Source organism: Salvelinus namaycush, chromosome 17, assembly GCF_016432855.1.
Source record: "Salvelinus namaycush isolate Seneca chromosome 17, SaNama_1.0, whole genome shotgun sequence".
Classification (NCBI taxonomy): domain Eukaryota; kingdom Metazoa; phylum Chordata; class Actinopteri; order Salmoniformes; family Salmonidae; genus Salvelinus; species Salvelinus namaycush.
Window position 1 is genome coordinate 4,714,781 of NC_052323.1, and position 18,910 is coordinate 4,733,690.

At 43.4% G+C, this 18,910-nt stretch overlaps 1 protein-coding gene across 1 annotated transcript in view; it reads right to left on the reverse strand.

The window, feature by feature from the left end:
- LOC120062243 (rap guanine nucleotide exchange factor 2-like) overlaps positions 1-18,910 on the reverse strand; it is a 130,621-nt gene that overhangs the window by 62,618 nt on the left and 49,093 nt on the right. Inside the window, exon 4 of the mRNA XM_039012066.1 lies at positions 11,959-12,042. Within this exon, the coding sequence (XP_038867994.1) occupies positions 11,959-12,042 (84 nt within the window). The remainder of the gene's footprint in view (positions 1-11,958; positions 12,043-18,910) is intronic.

Here is an 18,910-nt window from a genome sequence, read left to right on the forward strand (position 1 = left end):
ATACACCACAAGTGGAAAAGTCCACTTGGTGACATCACAGGCTGTACAGTATATGTGCTCTCCAGTGAGTAGTGGTGTAGAATATTGAAGTGGAAAAAACAAAAGTCTTGAAATGGGGCAGCAGCCATGGAAATCATGAGTAGGGTAAATTAGAAAAAAAGAAAAAAAACTTGGGGCTGGATGAAGATTCAAGACTGCAAGCGTTGTATGATGCATTCAGACCCACATTTGAGTCAAGGGCTCCCTTGTGCCATATTTACAAAATGACCAACACCAAAATGTGTGTTGATGTGACCCCCCAAACTGATGTGATTATGTCTTCAACATAAACTCTAGTCACAGAGAATGTTCAAATAGTGGTCTGAGAAACATCTACCAGTTTTGAATATATTTTTTATATGCTGTGCAGAAGCCATTATTCTTGCCATTTCACCACCAAGTTGTGTTGCAAACGGCATCATATTTACATAACCTTCTACTGATGGCAGCCTATCCTTAATCCAGCGGCTCCCAAACTAGGGGTTATGGAAGAACTTCCAAAATCGCCCCCCCAAAAATATATACATACAACACACAAACACAGTACCAGTTTATATTTGTACTATTTTCTACATTGTAGAATAATGAGACAAAGCAAAGAGTAGGCAAAGCTGTCAAGGCAAAGGGTGGCCACTTTGAAGAATCTAAAATATATTTTGATTTGTTTAACACTCTTTTGGTAACTACATGATTCCATATGTATTTCATAGTTTTGAGGGCTTCACTACTATTCTAAAATGTAGAAAAAAGTAAAAAATAAAAACCCTTAGTAGGTGTGCCCAAACTTTTGACTGGTACTGTGTGTGTGTGTGTGTGTAATATATATATCAATAAATGATAGTCTTTGTATCTCAAAATCATCGTAATGTGGTTTACCTTAATCTAAAAATGAAAATGATGAAAATCTAAAAGAAAATTAAACCAGAGAGCGCCCTCAGATCATGGGGAAGGCCTGGACTTGACCATTGCACTTGAATCATTCCCACATTGAATGGCTACGCCCACTACTCTATGAAACCACACACTATTGCAGACTTTGATATTACCGGCCGCAATTGATACAGTGAAAATGGGTGGGGAGGCAGAGGCACAGAAACTCACAATACCTTTGTCCGATAACCCTGGTAAATAAAGAATTCATGCTATTGCGAGCAATCAAGACAAAACTCTGACTGAACAACTCTCATTCATGGGTCACTATGGAGGAGTTACGGTTTCTGACTCAAAGGGAATATCCTGCCGTCTCCCTCTGAGCATTAGTGCCACGTTCAAGACAACTGGGAACTCGGAAATCTCAGACTTCCAACTTCAGTGCGTTCAAGACAACTGGGTACTAAAAAAAAATATATAATAACTGACTGCGAAAAATAGTTTTGAAAGGTCATTCAACTCGGGAACTCAGGCCTTTCTCGAGCTCCGACTTTCCGGACCTGAAGATCACGGACGTCATAATTTGACATCGTATTTTTCGTAGAGTTCCCAGTTGTAGTGAAAGCACCATAAAACTCACGGCACCCTTTTGACAGCTCATAACTGTGTGAAGCTGGATTCAGTGTTCTCGTCTGCAATAAAACGAAATATCGATTCAGGTTGAATGTGATAGCAGAGATGAGGTGCTCACTGCCGACCACACCCCCTGACTTTGAGAAACTCCGACGCGACATGCGTCAAGTACACCCATCTCATTAGATATTATACGTCAGACTAATTTGCAATTGACTGTCATAGCCCCACATTAAAAGTATGTGATGGTGAGTTGAGAAGACAGTCAGAAATAATGTTAGAATGTTTTTCAAATGACTGCCATAGCCCCAAATAAAAAAGTTAACATTGGCTGTTATTTAGATACTTTTTCCCCCACATGGTTATGAGTTGCGAGAATTTTCGAAAATATCAAAATGGGGTCGTGAGCCAAGAAATTTTGGGAACCTCTGCTTTAATCCAACCTGGATTATGCAATGGTGCATGTTACACTCTAATAACAGATACCTGTCAATTAGGTACAAAATAATGACCAAGAATTACCACCCATTCAATTAATTTATGGTCCATTAATTAAAACTCATAACTCCATTAATTCTGTCATTAGGGTGTTTTGAGATCAAGAGCTGGGCTAACTATTCACCATTACACCCATAGTCTCTCAATCCTCATAAATCGGTTAGTGCAGCGGCTAACTGCATCAAGGCCAGTACGCCCATCCATCATAGCCCCCAGCAACACAGTCAGGTCTGACAGGTAAGGACCTCGGGCCAGGCATTTCTCAAATGCTTTAGAGACCTCGGCCCATGGCGACATGTTGCCGGGCGGCCTTCGTCTGGCTTGCAGTCTATCGGTGCGCACCCCTCAGGGAAATAGGCCTACACCTCCCCCTACCCACCCCTCTCGCTCTCTTTCTCAAGCCATGTGCCTCGCTAGCCTTCACCTGACTGAGATTTAGTATTCCCTCCCTCCATCACTCCATTTTTTTCTCTGTCAGTTCTGCAGTTGCCACGCCAAAGTTTTTTTCTTCCAAGCGTGTGAACCTCTCAATGTTCCTTTCATATTCCTGTTTGTTCCCATTAATCCTAAATGCTAGTATTTAGCATTTCAAGGTTACATTTGATGAGTGACAAGAATGTGTCACAAAAGCATATTAAAACTTGTTCTAAAGGAGAAATGATGTGCAGGGCTATTGTATGTTGAGTGTGTTAAGCTGTGTGGGGTTAACGCCAATCATTACTGTTTGACATCACTGGTCATGTGACTGACTGAGCTGCAGCTTAATGCACTATTAGCTGTGGCCCCCACACACACACACTACGCCATAATGGGAGAACACCAAATGGAGTGTTCAATCATGCCCTACCCTTTACATAAGTACTCTGACACGCCATTTCATAGAGTTCTTTCCGCACTGCAAATGCTATGAGATACTATGAATGGATTATGGATGTGGGACTTGTTTAGGGCTCAATCCACTACTACTTTCCCCACCTGGCCAGACCAGTCATAACAATGCTGTGTTTGCTCTTCGGGAATGTAAATAAGAAGATAGAAACAATAGGAGGTTAAGAATTCGATAAGCTGTGAAGACATGACACAGGTTCATAACTTGTCACATGTAAAGGACGGGATGTGATTAAGCATTATGTGAAAATCAAGGATTACATAGAAAATGATGAAGATGGGTTTTTTTTATTAGAAAACTGAGAAGCACTCCAGTCTCAGTTGTAGTAGGTTAGAGCTAACAATGTTTGGTTTACACACACGTTTCCTATGTTAGAATGTGGCCCGTGTGTGTGAGCCGACTGTCTAGCTGTAAGTGACTGAATGTAAGCGTCTGTTCAAACACTGACGCAGTGTAAATATGACATAGGACTCCATTGTGCTCTGGCTATCATTATCATTCCCTGCATGCCAGAGCACTACTAGTCCCTTTATTAGCCTTGGTGCGTAGGAATTCTCCCGGCATGTTGACGGACATCATCTCCCCCGCTCCGGCGGCCTCTATTTGGCATTCCCGCGTTACACAACACCCTGGGCGTCTGGAATGTCATTCCATGCCATTCCACACACACGTCGCCGGCCCCCCGTCTGTGGCCCCCAAGCTACACAGAGACTCCCTGGCAGGTTGGGCCACATCAAAACCCCTGCCCTGGACTGTGTGAACTGATCCTACAATGGGGTCTCCACACTCCGCTAAGCCCTTTAACCAGGAGACAGGGAGGGCTGAGAGCCAGGGTGGAATGGCTTTTTAAAAAATCATCCATGGCCCATAAGCCAGACAAAGATTAAACCCCTGGATATACAACACTTTTTGTGCTTGGAGGTGGTGAAGCCAAAGGAGTTGGGCAGAAGGAGCGCCTTTGAAAACACGACCGGGAAAGGAATAGTTTATAGAATCCAACCAACCAACGGGTAAAAAGAAAGTTGGATGGTTCGAGGGCATCAAAAGGTGCTGAGAGTCAGATTACTTTTTGCCCTTCCAACACAAACAAATAATGTTCGGGCACACAGACGTCCTGAACTGGAAATAGCCACTGACATCCCAGCAAAGAATCCACGAGTGACTTGTGACTTTCGCTTCCCGAAATATGACTTGACGATGCTTGAATGGTGCCGAAATACAGTCGAGTGCCTCAGAAACATCAAATCATGCCTACAGCCAACTCAACACACACATTTCCCAAACATACTCGAAGGTATAAGGGTACATTTAGTCAGTTTCCCTCTCCAAGTTTTCAAACTGATGTATAACCTTCTCGACCTAACAAGTCTCTCTTGTGAGCTGAACTGGCGGAACAGTTTGCTCGCTAACCATACCAAAATAAACATTAAAAGAGATCCCTTGCATTCCTGACGTCTTTCATATACTCAAATGTTTTATAGCTACCAGTTCCCTTGCTGGAGAAGTCAACATTTCATCTACCACCTTTCTACTGTGCTACCATACGCTGTTACTCCTGGGGAAAACATGCTTTCACAGATTCACACCCAGTGCTTAAGAAAAGCTCAATGGATACTTACCCCTTGGTTATAAACTTGTCAGAGGGTTGACACTTGGTAGTATATCCACTTTCTCAAAATCCTTCCTCAGCCTAGAACTAGTCCTTGAAGTGTAGCTATATCCAGTTCAGGAAGTTCTGATCAATCCCAGCATTTCGCTCCGCTTGCAGTCGCACCCTCGTGCTGGTGTTTGAGTGAGTGTGTCAGAGGGTGTGTGTGGAAGCTTCTGTCTCTGCCTCTTTCTGGCTACGCTGTGCGGACAGCCAACATTCCAGAGCACAGCTCACTTCATTTCAGCTACAACCTACCAGAGCACGGCTCACTTCCTGCAGGGCTGGGAGCAGACAAACCAGGAGTTTGGCCAGGCGTGGGGTGGTGGGAGTGAAAGTTAGATGGTGACCCTTGCTCCCCCCACACCCTGCAGACCGTTCACATGAACCCTACGAGTGTATTGTGCAATACAGCACTGTTTTGGTCCTGGTTTTTGTCTTAACCAAGTGTTTAACCCACAATCAGGTTTTGATTCACTGGTTGAAATCAACAAGCTTGCTAATAGTAATGCAGGTTGTGTGGTGACAAATAGCAAATTAAGTACACTACATTACCAAAAGTATGTGGACACCTGCTCGAACATCTCATTCCAAAATGATGGGCATTAATATGGAACTGGCCCACCCTTTCGCTGCTATGACAGCCTCCACTCTCCTGGGAAGGCTTTCCACTAGATGATGGAACATTGCTGCGGGGACTTGCTTTCATTCAGCCACAAGAGAATGTGATTAGGCCTGGCTCACAGTCGGCGTTCCAATTCATCCCAAAAGTGTTCGATGGGGTTGAGGTCAGGGCTCTGTGCAGGCCAGTCAAGTTCTTCCACACCGATCGACAAATTATTTCTGTATGGACCTCACTTTGTGCACGGGGGCATTGTCATGCTGAAACAGGAAAGGACTTTCCACAAACTGTTGCCACAAAGTTGGAAGCACAGAATCAGCTAGAATGTCATTGTATGCTGTAGCATTAAGATTTGCCTTCACTGGAACTAAGGGGCCTAGCCCGAAACATGAAAAATAGCCCCAGAGAATTATTCCTCCTCCAAATTTTACAGTTGGCACTATGCATTGGGGCAGGTAGCGTTCTCCTGGCATCCCCCAAACCCAGATTCATCCTTCGGACTGCCAGATGATGAAGTGTGATTCATCACTCCAGAGAACACGTTTCCACTGCTCCAGAATCCAATGGCAGCGAGCTTTACACCACTCCAGTAGACGCTTGGCATTGTGCATGGTGATCTTAGGGTTGTGAGCGGCTGCTTGGCCATGGAAACACATTTCATGAAAATCCCGCAATTTTTTTTTTGTTCTGACGTTGTTCCCAGAGGCAGTTTGGATTTCGGTGGTGAGTGTTGCAACTGAGGACAGTCCGCACTCGGTGGTCCTGTTCTGTGAGCATGTGGTGGCCTACCACATCGCGGCTGAGCCGTTGTTGCTCCTAGACATTTCCACTTCACAATAACAGCACATACAGTTGACCGGGGCAGCTCCAGCAGTGCAGAAATTTGATGAACTGGAAAGGTGGCATCCTATGACAGTGCCATGTTGAAAGTCACTGAGGTCTTCAGTAAGGCCATTCTACTGCCAATGTTTGTCTATGGAGATTGCATGGCTGTGTGCAATTTTATACACCTGTCAGCAACGGGTACGGCTGAAATAGCCGAACCCACTAATTTGAAGGCGTCCACATACACTATATATACTGTATAAAAGTACCTCAAAACAAGGGTTGGGCAACAACATTGCCTTAGTGAGTAACAATTTAAAAATGTAAAAATTGTTCCAATGGTCAAGTTATTATGCAACTCCCACAACAGCAAAACTGGATGAATGTGCGAAGTCCGTTCTTCTGTCACAGACTTGTCATTGTATGTCTTTCAGAGGCTTTACAGAAGTTCATCGGACAAAGGCGCGACCGGTTCTCAATAGGAAATGACTCCGGTTACAGTGAGTAAAGGGTTGTGTCCCAAATGGCACCCTTTTCCCTATTGAGTACACTATATTTGACCAGAGCCTTGTGAGTTACACACGATAAGGTTTACATTCCTATCAAACAAAGTGTGGGTGGTTTGCTAAGTTCAGGTGATAATATGGGGAAGTGACGACAAATCGAAGGGGAAATATGATCCATAAAGGGTTAATATAGGGCACTGCATCCATTAACCATTTCTAGCTCTGCTGGCAAACTGTGTTATGTTAATCAAGATATACAAAGTTAATCCTAAATGGAGATGCTCAAACCGTTACCTCCTAAAAGAAATGAAAGGCTACAAATATTAAATGAGCGATTTAGCGAGAGATTCAAGGTTTGGACGGAAGTGGAGTGGGCATCAGGGAAAACATAAAACCCCCAGCGCTTGTACAAGTCAACATTACTCAACCTTTACTTTTTCTAAAACAGAAAAAGATTGTGACGCTTTTGACATTTGCACGTGTCGAAATGTATGCCAGCCAAACCATTTAGAACATACTATTTATACCCAAACAAATTATTCTTTGTCTTTAATTTCACGTAGACCCTCATTTAGATAGGGCAGACTGCTCTTGTGATTCTTCATTTAATGACTGTCTGAGTCATCCTTCCTTCTGAGAGAGAGAGAGAGAGAGAGAGAGAGAGAGAGAGAGAGACAGACAGAGAGAGGGAGAGAGACACAGACAGAGAGAGGGAGAGAGACACAGCCAGAGAGAGAGAGAGAGAGAGAGAGAGAGAGAGAGAGAGAGAGAGAGAGACACACAGAAAGAGAGAGAGCAAAAGCGAGACAACATGAAAGAGTAAGAGAGAATGAAGGTGTAAATGAGAGGAAGGTGTAAATGAGAGTGAGCGATAAAGCAAGAGAACATGAAAGAGTAAGAGAGAATGAAGGTGTAAATGAGAGGAGAGCGTGAATGAGAGTGAGCGATTGAGTGAGAGAGGAAACTGGATAGAGCGAGTAAGTGTGAGAGCAAGAGCGAGAGACCCAGATTGAGAGAACAAGAGAGACTGAAGGCATATCAGCTTCTTCCAACATGCCTGGTGGTGTTGAAATGAAGAGTGGGGCCTAGGGCTGTTGCGGTGGACTGTATTACCGCCACACCGGTGGTCATGAGTCATGAAGGCAGTCAAGTTCCACGTGGCCGTTTAGTCACGGTTATTAGGCTTCTCCAAGCTCTGCTGCTGCTGATGGTCATTAGTAGCCTACCAAACTTGCTAACTGCCTGGTACTCAGCACTCTATTGTCCCTCTAATCACTCTGACATCGATGCCAATGTAATCGAAAATCGAATCAAAACACTTCATGACAGCCCATGAGCTCATGTTGCGCAACATTTCTACAGGCTATAAAATTGCTCGAGAAAACAGAGTGATGGCCTCTTAGAAAGAGAAGGATCCTATAGGTTAGGCCTACTATATTTATTTCTCAACTTTCCTAATATTAAGCACATTGCTTATCTTTACAACAGGAGTATAGACTACCTGGCTGGCATGAAAATGGACCACAGGAAAAGCGTCCATTCACTATTTAAGTGCAGAGATGACATGTATTTTCCCCCCTGCCCCTGTTTCGATACAGGTGCACGATAATGGTCCATTCTAAATCAAACTCATTTCACACATATATTATTTAGTATATGTAAAGACAAGATTAAATCAAGAATAGTCTGATGGGTGACAATATTAGCCTGTCACTTGTGAATGATATGTTATCACTTGTGAATGACACCCACTTTAAAGGCAAGAAACAATGCCTTTTTTTGTGACTTTTTCTAATCATAGTCACGCACACCTCATGTAGCCAAGCCCATAGGCCTGTATGTTTTGATAAGGTTTGTATCACAACTAAAGTGGCCAAATAACTTCTTAAAATGAAGCACATGTATCCGCTTTACAACGGGAGGGGAGCGTAACTGGCATACCATAACTGGTATGCAATGCGTGAGTTTCAAGTTTGGGGAAGATCATTTTCACCATAATAAAAGCTTTACATGCATATTTGCATTGGTGGTCACTTTTGATTGATAATGGTGTTATCCTGCTAAGGGAACATTTGCGCTTAAAGCCTACTGCCGTGTGCGCATTTCAGCGGCTATGTGAAAAAATGGCTGAATATTTGATCAACATTTTAAGCTATACATTCTGATCTTTTGCGTCAACTAAAGTTACATTAATAACAAAATTAAGCATATAGGAGTACCTATTTTCTTGTTTAACCACTCAACAGAAAAAGGCGCAATATCCATTCTATTTTATTCAGCTTTGTTCAATTGTATTCTTCACATAAAACGCCACGGAATTCTACGCAAATCTTGTCTGCTAAATGAACTAGTGTAGCCCACAGCCATAGCCAAATCAGGACCTAACATCAGGACAACCGCCACAGCCCTAGTGGGGCCCACTCCACCTAGTCTTTAAAAGCTCCAGGAACTCCCATCGGGGGTCTATTCAAGTTCATCGTGTCACAACCAATACCGCCGCCCTCGCCGGTACCATGTTAATGGACTGGCTTGATGCAGTACCCGAACGCTGATTGGCTGGTTCCTGGCCTATGAAGGCGTGTAAGGTCACACGGTAACTGTGGTGATGACTTATCGTGCCATGACCTCTTGCGACCTACAATCAGATTGATGAGCGGAATAATTTTTATTGTGGGTCATCAAAAACGTGTCAGTCACTCTTGCTTTGGACGAAAGCCATATGTTGGTTGGCTGTTATGGAGAGTTAATGTGGGTCTGTATATTTGAGAGTTGCGTGCACGCAATGCATACTGACCAAGCAAAACACATGATTCACAAATTATTAAAGTGCACACATACACTAGTAATTCCAAGACGTGCCCAAGATGTACATACAGTGTCTTTCACTGCATGTTTTGTAAAGATTGGGATGAAAAAGCATAGTTCCGAAAACAAGTGGGCTAATATTCAACCCATATAGCTCCTCCTGCATGACTAAGTGCATCTCTGCATGGTGCCTGAAACATTCGCTTAGTAAACATTTTCAGACCCCTTCTCCCTAGTGGTTGCCTCTCAAGCATTAAAGTGTAATCTGCCAATATCCTCAAATCCTTCGCACACTTTCACCTTGAAAAACAGAAAAAGGCGGAGTCGCCGTCTGAGTCATGACACTTTTCCCAATAGGCCTACGTTGTGCCATTCTGTGGAAGCGTTGCTCCACTATGAGTGTTGTATGACTGATACGGACCCTGAGGTCCGGGAGAATAATTAGTGCTAAGCTTCTAAAGTCACTGTTGTATACGCCTTGTATTGCCAGTCTGTTACATAGAGGAGCGTTGTTTCAAGAAGCCCACAGGTCGGGAAAGTGAATGCCATGTGAAAGACTGGATCAGATCAACATTTCAGTCGGGGGACGAACATTTCAGGTGTTGACCATCATTTTATTCACTTGTCTGCACCTATAGTCTTGCACATATAGCCCTACTCCGATATAAGACTTGCCTGGCTACTCATCCACATTGCGCCAGCTAAAATGTCACACCCACTAACATACAGTTGAAGTCGGAAGTTTACATACACCTTAGCCAAATACATTTAAACTCAGTTTCACAATTCCTGACATTTAATCCTAGTAAAAATCCCTGTCTTAGGTCAGTTAGGATCACCACTTTATTTTAAGAGTGTGAAATGTCAGAATAATAGTAGAGAGAATGATTGACCAACTGGGAATGTGATGAAAGAAATAAAAGCTGAAATCAGAAGTTTACATACTAATTGAGTGTATTGGGTAGCATTGCCTTTCAAATGTTGAACTTGGGTCAAACGTTTCGGGTAGCCTTCCACAAGCTTCCCACAATAAGTTGGGTGAATTCTGGCCCATTCCTCCCGACAGAGCTGATGTAACTGAGTCAGGTTGGTAAGCCTCCTTGCTCGCTCACGCTTCTTCAGTTTTGCCCACAAATATTCTATAGGATTGAGGTCAGGGCTTTGTGATGGCCACTCCAATACCTTGACTTTGTTGTCCTTGAGCCATTTTGCCACAACTTTGGAAGTATGCTTGGGGTTATTGTCCATTTGGAAGACCCATATGCGACCAAATTTTAACTTCCTGACTGATGTCTTGAGATGTTGCTTCAATATATCCACATAATTTTCCTACCTCATGATGACATCTATTTTGTGAAGTGCACCAGTCCCTCCTGCAGCAAAGCAACCCCACAACATGATGCTGCCACCTTCGTGCTTCACGGTTGGGATGGTGTTCCTCGGCTTGCAAGCATCCCCCTTTTCCCTCCAAACATAATGGTCATTATGGCCAAACAGTTCTATTTTTGCTTCATCAGATCAGAGGACATTTCTCCAAAAAGTTCGATCATTATCCCCATGTGCAGTTGCAAGCCATAGTCGGGCTTTTTTATAGAGGTTTTGGAGCAGTGGCTTCTTCCTTGCTGAGCGGCATTTCAGGTTATGTCAATATAGGACTCGATTTACTGTGGATATAGATACTTTTGTACCTGTTTCCTCCAGCATCTTCACAAGGTCCTTTGCTGTTGCTCTGGGATTGATTTGCACTTTTCGAACCAAAGTACGTTCATCTCTAGGAGACAGAACGCGACTCCTTCTTGAGCGGTATGACGGCTGCGTGGTCCCATGGTGTTTATACTTGCGTACTATTGTTTGTATAGATGAACTTGGGACCTTCAGGCGTTTGGAAATTGCTCCCAAGGATGAACCAGACTTGTGGAGGTCCACAATTTTTTTCTGAGTTCTTGGCTGATTTCCCGATGATGTCAAGCAAAGAGGCACTGAGGTTGAAGGTAGGCCTTGAAATACATCCACAGTTACACCTCCAATTGACTCAAATGATGTCAAATAGCCTATCAGAAGCTTCTAAAGCCATGACATCATTTTCTGGAATTTTCCAAGCTGTTTAAAGGCACAGTCAACTTAGTGTATGTAAACTTCTGACCCACTGAAATTGTGATACAGTGAATTAGAAGTGGAATAATCTGTAAACAATTGTTGGAAAAATGACTTGTGTCATGCACAAAGTAGATTTGCCAAAACTATAGTTTGCCAAAACTATAGTTTGTTAACAAGAAATTTGTGGAGTGGTTGAAAAACAAGTTTTAATGACTCCAACCTAAGTGTATGTAAACTTCCGACTTCAACTGTATCTTCTCCAAAATAAGTCTGGATTTGCTTCCTTTCCGGCGACTTCTCGAATGCGAACACATTCAAACCATTGTGTCTGGTCCCAAAAATGTTGACATCAGCACAGACAACTTCTAGGATAGCAGGTTCACTGATGTATGGAGTGATCGATAGAGCAGCCAAATTAAATTCAGGATACGTCGTCAGGCAAATATAAGACACCTTCGGGTCAAAAACATGATTACAAAATGGTGGACAATTTGATTACAGAGTATCAACTTGCTGTTGTTCGTACCTGCTTCTTGGCAGGAACATGGACTCCTTGATGAAGACGGACCCGGACAGTAGAATAAACCAGCAGCTTCCAACGTCATCCGGGCTGTGAAAGAGAACGAGAGAATTGAACACTTGAATCACATATCCAAACCCGCCCACACCCAAGTGAAAACACAGACAGCATGCTACAGTAAACTCACACTGACCCTAAACAGTTCAGCTCGCTGTCAAGTTATGACAACATAGACGATGACACACAGTTGTCCAGCTCCCAAATCAAAACCGTCTAGTTGGCATTTCCAGTGAAGATACGGTCAGGTTTGCAGTTTAAAGTAGCCAGAAGCACCAGAGGACTACAGTACACTAGCCAATGAGGGAGGATTCAACAGTCCAATGAGAGGGTTTTCCGACAGAGAACCATGGCTTGCCAAGAAAACGATTCAAACAATAGCTCCAACACGAAACCGCCCACTGATAATGAGGAAGTGCAGATCTAGGAGGAAACACCAGTACAGACAACAATGTTGTTCCTTCTTCTAAATGGAGCATAGGAATGGGTACGGCTTGATTGAGGGGATTTTGGCTTCGCCATTTGAGTTCACACGAGACCTCAGTTCAACAGACACTGGTTTTCACCTTCCTATGGGCCTAGTCCCCTAGTCTCTACCATGTGATGCTATAACAAGGAATAGACTTGTGCTTTGTCGTCACAGTTCAGTTCTACAGCAACTACAGAGTAGACCATGCTATTGCTGTTCTTCAGAGTAAGCACAGTCTGCTGTGCATTGTTCATGTGCTTTTAAAAGTGCTCGTCTTGCCATTGGACTCCCTTTAAATCCAGTGCTAAAAATCGGCCAGTCGTGTGTAAATATTGGTCAGCGCGTTCACCAAGTCCCACCAGGGGAGGGCTCTGAGAGGTAGTCTGGAGGAAATCAATCCATGGCAAATATGGCATGCCCAAGGTTTGTGTCACACTCACATTTAGAGAGGAGGGATAGATGGGGACAAATGAAGGACCAAACAAACAGACGAGCACATTGCACACTCAAGTGCACAAGTATGTGAACATACAAGTACATCTATACACACACACACACTTTAAAATACTTTATTCGCATCCACAAATCACATCTGAAAAGGACTCAAACATTTCAAAGGTCGTTGATGCAAGAGCACATAAGGAATCAAAAGGCACCTTTACCTCCACACAGCTAGGCTGCCCATAATGGCTGAAACAGAGCAATACCTAGCCAGTTGTTTTTCAATCTGAAGCCCACATATGATAAGCCTACGTACGTGTACACACACACAGAGAGATTCTCTGAGAAACAAAGTAGTCGCCCCGTCCCCCTCTCCCCCCTTCCTTCTCCCCACACCTTCTATCTGGAGCTAATGAGGCTGAGTGTAGGACACCGTACTGACGCAGCGTGAATCCTCCTTCCTCTCTCCATCCCTCGGCTTCCATTTCCCCTCCTTTCCTCTGATGCACTCGTTGCCCCCTTCATCGTCCTCCTCTCCTCCCTCGCAGTCGCAAATGAAACGTTCAATTATTCATCGCCGGCATGCAGAGGCGCTCCCTTGCTCCTAGTAGGAGCAAAGAAAACTAAAAAGTAGAAAAAGACAGGAAAGTCTTATGCGCCATGAAGGCTCGACTGAACTGGGTCACGTGCATTTTTGGGGAAACGCTCGTAGGAAAAGCACTTGGCGACAACAAGCCTGAACCACCGGGAAGCATCTAGAGACAGGATGAAAGGTGGTAGGAGAGGAGCCGAGGGTCTGTTAGAAGCTGGAGAGGCAATTGTTTAACCATCAATATTTTTACCAGACACACCCTTCCTTATGAAATTATGTTGATCAAATTATGTTGGAGTGAGGGGGATATTAGGGGAGGGAGAGGCAAAACAATGACCCGACACCATTTCTAAAGGGGTGGGTCTGCTAAACTACAGTACAGTGTATATACTGTGCATTTAAAGTGTGCTTGATATGATGGTTCTTAGTACAGAATATTGTTAACCCCAATACTGACATGACTCTCCCTGTGCATGCTTCATGTGCTTTTAAAGTGCTCGTCTTGCCATTGGACTCCCTTTAAATCCAGTGCTACAAATCGGCCAGTCGTGTGTAACTATTGGTCAGGGCGTTCACCAAGTCCCACCAGGGGAGGGCTCTAAGAGGTAGTCTGGAGGAAATCAATCCATGGCAAATATGGCACGCCCAAGGTTTGTGTCACACACACACATTTAGAGAGGAGGGATAGATGGGGACAAATTAAGGCCCAAACAAACAGACGAGCACAAATGCACGCATGTGAACGTACAAGTACATCTATATACACACACACTTTAAAAGAATTTATTTGAATCCACAAATCACATTACATCATAAAGGACTCAAACATGTCAAAGGTTGTTGATGCAAGAGCATTTAAGGAAACAAAAAGCGCATTCTTCTCATCCACAATCAAATGTATTTATAAAGTCCTTTTTACATTTGCCGATGTCACAAAGTGCTGTACAGAAACCCAGCCTAAAGCCCTAACAGCAAGCAATGCAGAAGCACGGTGTCTAGGAAAAACTCCCTAGAAAGGTTGGAACCTAGGAAGAAACCTAGAGAGGAACCAGGCGCACAGCTCGGCTGCCCATAACGGCTGAAGCAGAGCAATACCTAGCCTGTTGTTTTGCAACCGTAAGCCTATGTACGTGCACACACACACAGTCTGAACTCTCACACAGACAGACACACAGAGAGGATGGTTCTTACTACAGAATATTGTTAACCCTAATACTGACATGACTCTTCCCAATTCCTAGAGACCATCACTCTCATTGCGATTAATCAGTAAATCATCAGTTGACACATTGAATCTGCCTTTCTACACCCATCTTTAGTGTGTTTTGTCCTTTACAGTGGTATTTCTCATAGTAAACTAAATACCTATATATTTTTTTTAAATCTAGATTTCCACATACAGAAGGATGTAAATGCAATGGTCCTAGAACAGAGGACGTAAACACCATGTTCCCTACGCGTTGTCTGGATGTAACATAACATTCTTCCCCAGGTCTCTTCCCAATGGTTATCCCTAATCGGATGACCTTGTTTCCAGACGCAAGCGGGCATGTTCCCAGCTGATTACAGTAGGACCCTGGTGGGAATAGGAGCTGGGGTGGGGAAAACTTCCAGACAGCTGTGTGTGAGTGCTGCACACACACTGGAAGAGAGACACACACACACACTGGGGAAGTTAGACACGCATGGACACAAGACAGACAGACATCAGGGAAGAGGAATGCCCAGAGATGAGGACTGCTGGAAGGTATAATCGATTCCCGTCAAGTGAAATACTCCGGGTTTAGGAACTGTGATGTACTAAGATGGTGGTGTATTGCCTGTAGCACGCACACCATCAACCTCACTTTGGGGTTTCAGGTTTGGAAGTGAGATGGGAGTTGCTTAGCCTTGTAACAATTACAGTTCTTAACCTCCCAATCCAAACTGTGCCGTCTATGCCTTGAACCTCAGGAACTGTGCAATTAGAGTTGGGACAATACCAATATCACAATATATTTTTCAAATGGCAAAGAATGAAAACACAAAGCAGACCGCACTCTTTGGTCCGTTAAAAACCTGCTGTATGTTGTGTGCTTTAGCTTGGAAAATAAGTAACTGTGACTCTGGATGACAACATAATGATGTTTGTTTCCAACATTAGGACTGTTTTCCTAAAGAAGTTAAATCCGCTTCGTGTTTCGTTTCCTTGCCACGATACTAACGAGTATCTCCATACTGGTATATTCCCGGCCCTACTGTGCAGAGCAATGGGGGTTTACCTTAAAAAAGGGGTCATCAGTATTTCTATCTTACAGTGTTTGGCTTTAATGCCTCACAGTCCCCAGGTAGACAGAACTCATTGTTAAAAATAGAAAAGTAAAAGGGAACCACTGCAGCTAAAGATCCTTAATTCAGATTCTCCACAGGGGGAGACTGTATCTGATTTTACCACTGTTTGTTCCCAGTACTTATCCAGGAAGAACCCCAGTCAATGTCTACAAGAGGAATCCCCTACCCTGCCCAATAATATTCATGCAAGCATACATACTCCGTACACATTAGAACAGGCACGCGTGCGCTCGCTCACACACACACAATAAAAAAACACACACACACACACACACATGTAAGCGTGGGTAGAATGAGAGTGCTGAAAGTGTCTCCACACTAGCCCCAAGCAAGCAGCGGGGGGAACCAGATGCCCCCTCGCTCCACTACTATTTTTGGCCAATGGGAGCGCATACAGTTGAAGTCGGAAGTTTACATACACCTTAGCCAAATACATTTATTCACTTGTCTGCACCTATAGTGCCTGTAGTCTTGCACATATAGCCCTACTCCGATATAAGACTTGCCTGGCTACTCATCCACATTGTGCCGGCTAAATGTCACACCCACTACCATACAGTTGATGTCAGAAGTTTACATACACCTTCGCCAAATACATTTAAACTCAGTTTCACAATTCCTGACATTTAATCCTAGTAAAAATCCCTGTCTTAGGTCAGTTAGGATCACCACTTTATTTTAAGAGTGTGAAATGTCAGAATAATAGTAGAGAGAATGATTTATTTCAGATTGTATTTATTTCATCACATTCCCAGTGGGTCAGAAGTTTACATACACTCACTTAGTATTTGGTAGCATGGCCTTTAAATTGTTGAACTTGGGTCAAATGTTTCAGGTAGCCTTCCACAAGCTTCCCACAATAAGTTGGGTGAATTTTGGCCCATTCCTCCTGACAGAACTGGTGTAACGGAGTCAGGTTTGTAGGCCTCCTTGCTAACACAAGCTTTTTCAGTTCCCTCACACATTTTCTATAGGACTGAGGTCAGATCTTTGTGATGGCCACTCCAATACCGTGACTTTGTTGTCCTTGAGCCATTTTGCCACAACTTTGGAAGTATGCTTGCGGTCATTGTCCATTTGGAAGACCCATTTGCGACCAAATGTTTACTTCTTGAATGATGTCTTGAGATGTTGCTTCAATATATCCACAATTTTCCTACCTCATGATGACATCTATTTTGTGAAGTGCAGCAGTCCCTCATGGAGCAAAGCAACCCCACAACATGATGCTGCCACCTCCGTGCTTCACGGTTGGGATGGTGTTCCTCGGCTTGCAAGCCTCTCCCTTTTTCCTCTAAAGATAACGATGGTCATTATGGCAAAATCAGTTCTATTTTTGTTTCATCAGATCAATGGACATTTCTCCAAAAAGTACAATCTTTGTCCCCATGTGCAGTTGCAAACCGTAGTCGGGCTTTTTTATGGCGGTTTTGGAGCAGTGGCTTCTTCCTTGCTGAGCGACCTTTCAGGTTATGTCGATATAGGACTTGTTTTACTGTGGATATAGATACCTTTCTACCCATTTCCTCCAGCATCTTCACAAGGTCCTCTGCTGTTATTCTGGGATTGATTTGCACTTTTCGCACCAAAGTACGTTCATCTCTAGGAGACAGAATGCGTCTCCTTCCTGAGCGGTATGACGGCTGCTTGGTCCCATGGTGTTTAAACTTTGTACTATTGTTTGTACAGATGAACGTGGTACTTTCAGGCATTTGGAGATTGCTCCCAAGAATGAACCAGACTTGTGGAGGTCTACAATCTTCTTTCTGAGGACTTGGCTGTTTTCTTTTGATTTTCCCATAATATCAAGCAAAGAGGCACTGAGTTTGAAGGTAGGCCTTGAAATACATCCACAGATACACCTCCAATTGACTCAAATGATGTCAAATAGCCTATCAGAAGCTTCTAAAGCCATGACATAATTTTCTGGAATTTTCCAAGCTGTTTGATGGCACAGTCAACTTAGTGTATGTAAACTTCTGACCCACTCGAATTGTGATACAGTGAATTAGAAGTGGAATAATCTGTCTGTAAACAATTGTTGGAAAAATGACTTGTGTCATGCACAAAGTAGATGTCCTAACCGACTTACCAAAACTATAGTTTGTTAACAAGAAATTTGTGGAGTGGTTGAAAAACAAGTTTTAATGACTCCAACCTAAGTATATGTAAACTTCCGACTTCAACTGTACGTGTGTGTGTGAGTACAAATGTGTATGCATGCACAACTGTGTGTGTGTGTGTGTGTGTGTGTGTGTGTGTGTGTGTGCCCTCTGACTAGGGCATTCTGGGACAGCCCTGCTCTCATCTAATGAGGCAGCTCTATGGCTAGGGCTAAATCGTATGGGGGAGGGGGGGGGGGGGCCTAAGGGGGTCTCTGTGAGAGGGGCTCCAATAATAAAGACAATACTGGCTAATCTGCATTGCGTTTGTTTAATCAGGTCCCGCATCACTCAGAATGAGATACCGAGCCCGTCTCCTGCACCTATTCGTGCACATAGACACAGAGGAAAGAAGAGGGGAGCAGATAGGGATCTAGACTACTCTTGGCTTTTGAGGAAATTATAGGGTCAATTCATTGACCTTTTCCTCACCTTAAAGCCACTGTTGATAAAGCTATAACAAGTGATTTTCTAAAAAGGTCATTATTTCTCTTCAGAGATATTTGACAACAAACCTCTCGATATGACGTAAGTCCTAATACCAATTAGATAGGCACAACCACATTAGAGAACATTTACCTACATAAATTACACAACAGCTACACCATTATATCAATCAAATGAAAAATATAATCTCTCCACTGTTCAACCAAATTATACCAATGATACATTACCATTCTCTAACAACTAGATTAATAATTAACTACTCAAACATCTAATTATACAAAAATCATTTAAAAATGGATCATTACTCCCAGTCTGTCAATTGCTTCTGCTGTCACTTACTTTCAGAGGACAATTCACATCTAGAAGGGATATGGGAGACGAATTAACTCTTAATGGAGTGGTACGGGTAGCGTGGAGGATCTCTTTTGTGCACGCTCCCTTTGGAAACAAAAATCGAGT